At 46.0% G+C, this 9,201-nt stretch overlaps 1 protein-coding gene across 1 annotated transcript; it reads left to right on the top strand.

Moving 5' to 3' along the window:
• Positions 1-2,403: 2,403 nt before the first annotated feature.
• LOC138367899 (uncharacterized) lies at positions 2,404-7,379 on the top strand. The gene is made up of 2 exons (XM_069330164.1): positions 2,404-3,024; positions 3,067-7,379. Exons 1-2 carry the CDS (start codon positions 2,497-2,499, stop codon positions 5,494-5,496), a joined length of 2,958 nt encoding a protein of 985 aa, XP_069186265.1. The 5' UTR covers positions 2,404-2,496; the 3' UTR covers positions 5,497-7,379.
• Positions 7,380-9,201: the final 1,822 nt, after the last annotated feature.

Raw genomic sequence — 9,201 nt, 5'->3', positions numbered from 1 at the left:
CTTTTCACTGTTGATGGTAATTCAAAGATCAATTCTTTGATCTTTGGTAATTCAAAGAATTGATCTTTGAATTACCATCAACAGTGAAAAGAAACGTAAGAAAGATCGAGAAAATTCGTGTTAGAATTATTAATCTTACTTTTTCGGTCATATTTAATAATATATGTCTACAGGAAAGACTGCTACCAAAATATACTAATATATATATATATATATATATATATATATATATATATATATATATATATATATATATATATATATATTGTTATGATCTCAGCCTGCAGGAGAAACGAGTCTCCCTTCTTGAGAGTTATTCAGCAAGCCTGACCTAACTAGAAGGTCTAGCAAATATTGAGGTGATAACCCATGTGAAAAATGGTATGGTGGATTCAATGAACAATTTAAGATTATGGGCAATGAAGAAGAAAACAGATAAATGACTGGCTAGGAGATGTGGACATTTTGCTGGAGGCGTGAGGCTCGCTTCCGGAGGACCTTGACCTCACTTGAGTGCCAGACATCGCAGGGGGAAGCCGCGCTCCGTTTGAGCTCCCGTCAGAAGGGAACCCCTAGTGATATATCTCGAAGAGAAGAGAAGTGTGCGGACGTACCAGCTGTGGAATCGAGCTGGGAACGTTGTGGTCTCAAGTCCTGGTCGACGAGCAGATATTAAATCGCCCAGAAGCATTATTGTGGGCCGTGGGAGCGCCCTGACCAGACGCCGTCAGAGGGAAAGCGCCCTCGACCAATTAATCTGTGGTAAGCACGATATACGCCAGTTCATAGTGATCGCTTGTAGTTTGGTCGTGTGCCCAGCGACAGTAGCGATGTTTATTTATAAGTTAGACATGTTTTAATAAGGCAGAAAGCCTGAAATAAGAGAGTGGAGAGGGAGGAACACGGAGCGACGTCCGCCCCCTCTGAGCGCTGGCGGACGACTGAGGGAGCCTGGCTCCGGATGGAGGAAGACCCTCCCAGCGAGTGAGGACCGCCGCCAGGCGAGGTGGAGCATGGACCCGCCCAAAACGGGGGAGTCCACTCTCACTGTATGTAGAGAACAGATAGAGGTTTGAGGCAAACATATTGTGTGAATATTTTTTGTTTATGTGTTAAAGGGGAACATTTTATTGGAGTGTCGATGGGTTGCAGGTTTGTCTTTTGGGGAAGAAGTTGCTGAGAACTTCGAAGCCAGCAGATGAAGTAGCTGATGAGACTCCAAGGTAGTGGAGCAGAGGACCTCGAGCTGTGAGGAGAAGCAGCAGTGAAGAGGAGTGTCACGTGCTTCTGTAGAGGTGGAGAAGCACCACAGTTGCTCGGGGAAACTTCATGGTGTAGCAGCCAAGAGAGCTGTGGAGGAACCTAGCAGGAGGGTGAAGCACCGTAGTTACTTCAAGGAAACTTCATGATAGCAGCCTGGAGGAGCTGCAGAGGATCCTGGTAGTGAAGCCCGGAAGAACCTAAGGATATTAGGGTTGTGAACTTCCAGAGGTGGAAGGGGAAGTTCTGGTGGATTACTAGTAGGGAGTTGATAGTGTTTGGTTGTCAGTAGCGTGCAAGACGCAGTGAGAGGTGAGTGACTGTTTGCATTCTTATGCCAAGGAGTGTTTTATACTGAAGTTTAGAGTTACAGTCGTAGGCTTGATTACCTACAGATGTATGCGTTCTAGGACTGATATTGATCGATTAATCATTGTTGTGTATCAATGAACATTTATACTGGTATATGTTATTGCATTCAAATGCTGATTTTTTATATATACATTATCTTGCTGATAGTGCAACAGTGTATGTAGGCTTGGTCAACTTGAGGAGGTTAATAGTATCAGGTGGTGAACCAGGAGATAGGATACCACTTGATAAGCTGATAATAGAGTTCTGAAGGTGTTGGAGTGCAACCTGATTGTGATATTATAGAGTATAGGATTCATTATTATTATATGTGTGTATGTATCGTGTACGTGCTTTGTCCAGTAAATGTGTCACAATTTGCTGGTGTTTGCCCTTGTCCTAGTGAGGCTTCCCAGGAAGTAGTGAAGAAGGAGAGAGAAAGAGAAAGAACCAAGAACCACTGCTGTGGACAGGGTAAGAGGTAATACTAGTAAGTCATAGGGGATTGAGATCATATCTCATAAGGAGAGAGTGGGGAGTCACAGCGGCTCAAGTGGGTGTGTGCACGTGACAACGAGGCTAAGTGTTGGAGCCGCATCCCCTAAACGTGTGACGTTGAGCCCCTCTCCAAGAGCCGGAAGCGCCAAGGGTGATCTCCTAGTATAAGCACTCTGCCGAGTTGTGGGTTGGGTTGTCCATAGAGGAGGATCGACGACGACAACACCAACCAACCCACGAGTCTATAATAAATTGGGGGCCTGTATCCGGGAGAGTGAACTGACACACCCACACCCTGTCCAAGAGTGGATTTGTACACCCTTGCTGAAATAAACTGTGTGACCGCAGGTGTATACTCTCTCTCTTGGGAAGACTCACAGGACAAAGATGGATAAGGTGCAAGCGTTTGTGGAGTCAGGCAAGCCTGAGGACTTGGAAGGTTGCACGAGGGATCAATTGAAACAAATAGCAGAAAAATGTGGCATCAGGTTGAAAGCATCTAAAGTAGCTGGGATGAAGGATGAGATCCTGAGGCAGTTAAGAGCCAAAAATGAAGCGGCAGAACAAGGAGCCCAAAAAGGAGCTGAAAGTGGAAAGGGGGATGATGGGCAGGATGAAGTGAGATCCCAGGGATCGAGTAGGAGCAGCAAGAGTAGCCGCAGTAGTAGGAGTAGCCGAAATAGGAGCTTGGAGAGATTCCAGTTAGAGCTCCAGATCCAACAACAGCGTGAGGAGAGACAGTTCCAGCTGGAAAAGATGAAATTAGAACTCCAGATGAAAAATGAAGCCGAGAAGGAAAAAGAGAAAACCAGGCTGGAAGTAGAGAGAGCGAGACTAGAGGTGGAGAAAGAAAAAGAGAAAACCAGAATAAGAGAACTGGAGTTGGAACAAGAGAAAGAAAAAGAAAAAGCCCAGGTCGAAAAAGAAAAAGCCCAGGTCGAAAAAGAAAAAGCCCAGGTCGAAAAAGAAAAAGAGAGAACAAAACAAATGCAGATAGAAGCGAATAGAACCTTGGCTGAGCAAAGGATTGAACATGGGTTGCCAGAGAGCACCACCCAGGTATCACACTCACAAGATGTTAGGGTTAGGGAGAAGGACATTCCCTTGTTTGTTCCCGAAGAGGCAGAGAGCTTCTTCGAGCATTTTGAGAAAGTAGCCAGCATCAAAGAGTGGCCACAGGAGGAATGGGCCCAGCTGGTCCAGTTAAGATTGACCGGTGCAGCCAGGGAGGCATACACCCAATTGTCGCTGGAAGAGTGCCAGGATTACGCCACAGTAAAGAGCAGCATATTGCGCTCGTTTCAGTTAACCCCAGAAGCTTATAGGAAGCGCTTCAGAGAGATGATCAAAGTTGGAGCGTGTACGTTTGCTGAGACAGCAAGAGATCTGGAAAGACGATTCCAGAAGTGGATTGAGGCTGCTGGAGTTGGATCTTACGCTGACCTGAAGCAACTGATGGTCATGGAGAAGTTCTTGGAGATGATGCATCCCGAAACAAGGTTCAAGATCCAAGAAGCAGGGATAATGGAGGTGAAAGATGCCGCAGATAGGGCGGATATGATTACTGAAGCATACAAGAGCTTGAGGGAGAACAGAGTGAGAAGCGAGGCGAGACGCAGCAATGGCAGATCCAATGGAGTCTGGGGAGGAAGAAATTATGAGAGACCCAGAAGAGTCTGGGGTGAGAAAAATTTTGATAAATGGGCAGATAAAAGTAAGTACCCTAAAACTCAGAAGAGTAGGTCGCGCACTTCGTCTGAAAGTGAGGATGGAGGAGCTAAACGAGAAACTAATCGTTATCCAGGGAATCAAGAGTCCAGTAAAGCTCCACAGAGTACGAGTAGTACGTCTGGCCCGAGGAACTCCAATACGAGTGGGCAGAGTCAGAGCTACTCTGGTACATATAGAAGAGACTTTTCCCAGATGAGATGTTACAATTGTAACGGATTGGGTCACGTGATGCGAGATTGTCGGCAGGGCAAGAGAGTTGTGACCCTGGCCATGTGTGACCCCCGAGGTAAATATACTAATGTGTTCCAAGACAAACCACAGAGAGCGAACTTAGTGAACGAGAGGTATAGGCCGTTCATGAGCAAAGGTTGGATCAGAATAGGAGGCCAACCTGAGGTAGAAGTTGGTATCTTAAGAGATACCGGAGCTAATCAGAGCTTGATTACGAGAAGCCTGATTGGGAATGATCGACGATTAGCTGGCAGTGGTAAGATGAGAGTATATGGGTTATTGTCTGAGAGTGACATGCCCGTATGCACTGTCCAGCTAAGGTCGGAATATGTGTCGGCAGAGGTGATGTTGGGAGTGTGCCCCGACATACCTATTCCAGGAGTCCAAGTGATCCTGGGGAATGACTTGTGCGGGACAAAGGTGTTGACAAGAGTCATAGCGGAGACTGTGCCAGAGGAGTGCCCAGAAGGCCACGGCACGTGTGGGACACCTGAGAGTGTGAACCTGACTGACATCCGAGGAAATGAGTCAGGAGACCGCCAAGCCATTGAGTACCCCGTCTCGGTAGTGATGAAGGGAGAGGTGGCCGACGAGGAAGACGCTGGAGAAGGTGAGACAGTGTCGATTCAACCGGTGGAAGATATCGACGTAGATATAGCATGGCTGTTTGATGAAGGTCCAGCCCAGGAAAATGAAGTCTCGGTGAGGTCAAAAGTGAAGATGGCCCAGCCGAAGAAGAATACTGTGAAGAGAGTTGACCTGAGTAGAGCCCAGACTGCTGAAATTAAGAGTCGGAAGGCGAATGCAACTGTGCTGAGTAGGAATGAGGAAGGATGTGGACATACTGAGGACGGGAGTAGATCGTCAAGTGGTCCACGAGCACAGAGGCATATGGATAGTGGAGTTAAGTTGTTTGAGATGTCAGGAGTTGACATGTTTCACAGAAAACGTGGAGAAAAGATAATGAAGAAAAGTAGTAGCCGAGAAAGTGAAAGGAGAAGAGACAGCATGTGTGGAGAGATGCTTATGAGCACTCTGGGAGAGGCAAAGCGACATGTATGGTCGAGTGCTGTTGGATGTAGTGCAGTGCTCGAAGAAACTTTTAGGGAACGAAGAAGAGTTGAAGGAGAAGAAATGGAGTTGTATAGAAGTGAAAAGTGTGGGAAGAGGAAGATGATACAAGCATGGAGGAATAGAAGAAAGCCGAGGACTCGGTGGGAGTCGGACAGGATGAGGTCTCGGATATATGAGGAGACGAAAAGGAGGAGCGTCGGTGAAGACGATGGAGTGAAGTATGATGACAGGAGGCGGAAGTATAATGGCAGTAGATGGAAGTATGAAGACGACAGAGAAGGTACAGACAGTAGATGTCTGACTCTGGACGTGAAGAGAGGAAGACGAGGAAACGGAGGGTGGAGACAATAAGTAGAGTGGAACGATGGAGTGCAGGCGTCCAAGGAGGACAGCCTAGCCAAGAGGTGCCAGAGAGGTCAGATTATTTGTGAGAAGAACATGTTCCTGGAGAGTTGTGAGCCGGATGTTGCAAGGTGCAACGAACTAATTGTAGACTCCTAAGAGAGTATATGGGGTGAAGAACGAGACAGTGTGGTGGCGGATGTATTATCCCGAGCCTAGCCACTAGAATAACTCTCAAAAATAAGGGGAGGGGAGTGTTATGATCTCAGCCTGCAGGAGAAACGAGTCTCCCTTCTTGAGAGTTATTCAGCAAGCCTGACCTAACTAGAAGGTCTAGCAAATATTGAGGTGATAACCCATGTGAAAAATGGTATGGTGGATTCAATGAACAATTTAAGATTATGGGCAATGAAGAAGAAAACAGATAAATGACTGGCTAGGAGATGTGGACATTTTGCTGGAGGCGTGAGGCTCGCTTCCGGAGGACCTTGACCTCACTTGAGTGCCAGACATCGCAGGGGGAAGCCGCACTCCGTTTGAGCTCCCGTCAGAAGGGAACCCCTAGTGATATATCTCGAAGAGAAGAGAAGTGTGCGGACGTACCAGCTGTGGAATCGAGCTGGGAACGTTGTGGTCTCAAGTCCTGGTCGACGAGCAGATATTAAATCGCCCAGAAGCATTATTGTGGGCCGTGGGAGCGCCCTGACCAGACGCCGTCAGAGGGAAAGCGCCCTCGACCAATTAATCTGTGGTAAGCACGATATACGCCAGTTCATAGTGATCGCTTGTAGTTTGGTCGTGTGCCCAGCGACAGTAGCGATGTTTATTTATAAGTTAGACATGTTTTAATAAGGCAGAAAGCCTGAAATAAGAGAGTGGAGAGGGAGGAACACGGAGCGACGTCCGCCCCCTCTGAGCGCTGGCGGACGACTGAGGGAGCCTGGCTCCGGATGGAGGAAGACCCTCCCAGCGAGTGAGGACCGCCGCCAGGCGAGGTGGAGCATGGACCCGCCCAAAACGGGGGAGTCCACTCTCACTGTATGTAGAGAACAGATAGAGGTTTGAGGCAAACATATTGTGTGAATATTTTTTGTTTATGTGTTAAAGGGGAACATTTTATTGGAGTGTCGATGGGTTGCAGGTTTGTCTTTTGGGGAAGAAGTTGCTGAGAACTTCGAAGCCAGCAGATGAAGTAGCTGATGAGACTCCAAGGTAGTGGAGCAGAGGACCTCGAGCTGTGAGGAGAAGCAGCAGTGAAGAGGAGTGTCACGTGCTTCTGTAGAGGTGGAGAAGCATCACAGTTGCTCGGGGAAACTTCATGGTGTAGCAGCCAAGAGAGCTGTGGAGGAACCTAGCAGGAGGGTGAAGCACCGTAGTTACTCAAGGAAACTTCATGATAGCAGCCTGGAGGAGCTGCAGAGGATCCTGGTAGTGAAGCCCGGAAGAACCTAAGGATATTAGGGTTGTGAACTTCCAGAGGTGGAAGGGGAAGTTCTGGTGGATTACTAGTAGGGAGTTGATAGTGTTTGGTTGTCAGTAGCGTGCAAGACGCAGTGAGAGGTGAGTGACTGTTTGCATTCTTATGCCAAGGAGTGTTTTATACTGAAGTTTAGAGTTACAGTCGTAGGCTTGATTACCTACAGATGTATGCGTTCTAGGACTGATATTGATCGATTAATCATTGTTGTGTATCAATGAACATTTATACTGGTATATGTTATTGCATTCAAATGCTGATTTTTTATATATACATTATCTTGCTGATAGTGCAACAGTGTATGTAGGCTTGGTCAACTTGAGGAGGTTAATAGTATCAGGTGGTGAACCAGGAGATAGGATACCACTTGATAAGCTGATAATAGAGTTCTGAAGGTGTTGGAGTGCAACCTGATTGTGATATTATAGAGTATAGGATTCATTATTATTATATGTGTGTATGTATCGTGTACGTGCTTTGTCCAGTAAATGTGTCACAATTTGCTGGTGTTTGCCCTTGTCCTAGTGAGGCTTCCCAGGAAGTAGTGAAGAAGGAGAGAGAAAGAGAAAGAACCAAGAACCACTGCTGTGGACAGGGTAAGAGGTAATACTAGTAAGTCATAGGGGATTGAGATCATATCTCATAAGGAGAGAGTGGGGAGTCACAGCGGCTCAAGTGGGTGTGTGCACGTGACAACGAGGCTAAGTGTTGGAGCCGCATCCCCTAAACGTGTGACGTTGAGCCCCTCTCCAAGAGCCGGAAGCGCCAAGGGTGATCTCCTAGTATAAGCACTCTGCCGAGTTGTGGGTTGGGTTGTCCATAGAGGAGGATCGACGACGACAACACCAACCAACCCACGAGTCTATAATAATATATATATATATATATATATATATATATATATATATATATATATATATATATATATATATATATATATATGCTCCACACCCCAGAAGTGACTTGAACCAATTTGTATTGCTCACGTGGCCCCATAAAAATGAGGTGATTTGATGAAAAACTATGCCCAAGATTACCATCAAAGTGCCGTCGGGGTGGTGGTTCAAATAGCCTCGGCTATCACCACTTTTTGTATGGTCACTGATGGTCGAGTGCTTTAAGGCACCGTGTACACCAGTTGCAATGTGCTCCTGGCGGTCCGGGTTCGAGTCACTTCTGGGGTGTGGAGTTTTCTTTCGCAAATATTCTTGGGGACCATTCAAGCTTGTTAGCATGATATATATATATATATATATATATATATATATATATATATATATATATATATATATATATATATATATATATATCAAAAGTGTAACTGAATTATCTCGTAGATTGAGAACAAAAGTTACTAGTAATGGGAGAGTTCAACCATGCGGCAAGTTGACTGGGAATCAGTCGATCTAAGAATGGAAGAAGACATGGAGAGCAAACTTAGTAGAGTGCAGAAAGAAACCTCCTGACGCAACATTTTAGGAGGAAACACAGACAAGAGGGGAGACTAAATAGGTTCCTGGGCGTTAGACAGCTGCTACGGGCTGCTTCCTGGGGGAGGAGGTGACTCGAACTCAAACTCGAAGTCACTCAAACCAGCGTTCTGGTGAATCCCAGACACCTGCCTTAACCGACTCAGCCATGAGGGTACAAAAGGCTAACTAACCCAGAACTCTACTGACTTCACTGGGAGGCACTGGAGCTTTACAACCAGTATATTAATCCCTGGATGGGTATCCTGTGTAGGGCCTATGTTCAACCCATACCCCTGACCATTCCCTAAGCCAATCTGAGTGAGGCAGCTCTCAACCCTCTGGCCTCCAGTTTTACAGAGACAGACACATAGTATAGATTAAAACCATTGTATACACATACACATATAAAAACAAACATACACATAGTATAGATTAATGTTTTGATAAACAAGTTTGATATACGTTGTACATATTAAATCAATATTACCCATTTGATGAAGAAGGTCATCAAATATGTGGAGCCGCACCAACCATCCCTAAACGCAAGTAATTAGGAAGGAAAACTTAATACTAATAATTGCTACAATATTAATTGCCTGGATAATTATAAAAGACTTCCCTCCCCAACCGCTTCCGACACTAATAATTAGATCTGAATCGATTGGTGAAGGGAGCCGAGGGAGGCATAGTGGACCCCTTAATAGTGTGCTGCTGAACACACGCGCGCACACACACACACACACACACACACACACACACACACAC

This window comes from Procambarus clarkii, chromosome 3 (genome assembly GCF_040958095.1).
Source record: "Procambarus clarkii isolate CNS0578487 chromosome 3, FALCON_Pclarkii_2.0, whole genome shotgun sequence".
NCBI classification, from domain to species: Eukaryota; Metazoa; Arthropoda; class Malacostraca; order Decapoda; family Cambaridae; genus Procambarus; species Procambarus clarkii.
The sequence above is the reverse complement of the archived record's forward strand: the minus strand, read 5'-3'. Positions and strand labels throughout refer to the sequence as shown.

Bases quoted from the DNA above. Each gene is read 5' to 3' on its own strand.
- LOC138367899 (XM_069330164.1), top strand. From the start codon at position 2,497: ATGGATAAGGTGCAAGCGTTTGTGGAGTCAGGCAAGCCTGAGGACTTG. The intron at 3,025-3,066 runs GTCGAAAAAGAA...GAAAAAGCCCAG, and splicing joins AAGAAAAAGAAAAAGCCCAG to GTCGAAAAAGAAAAAGAGAG.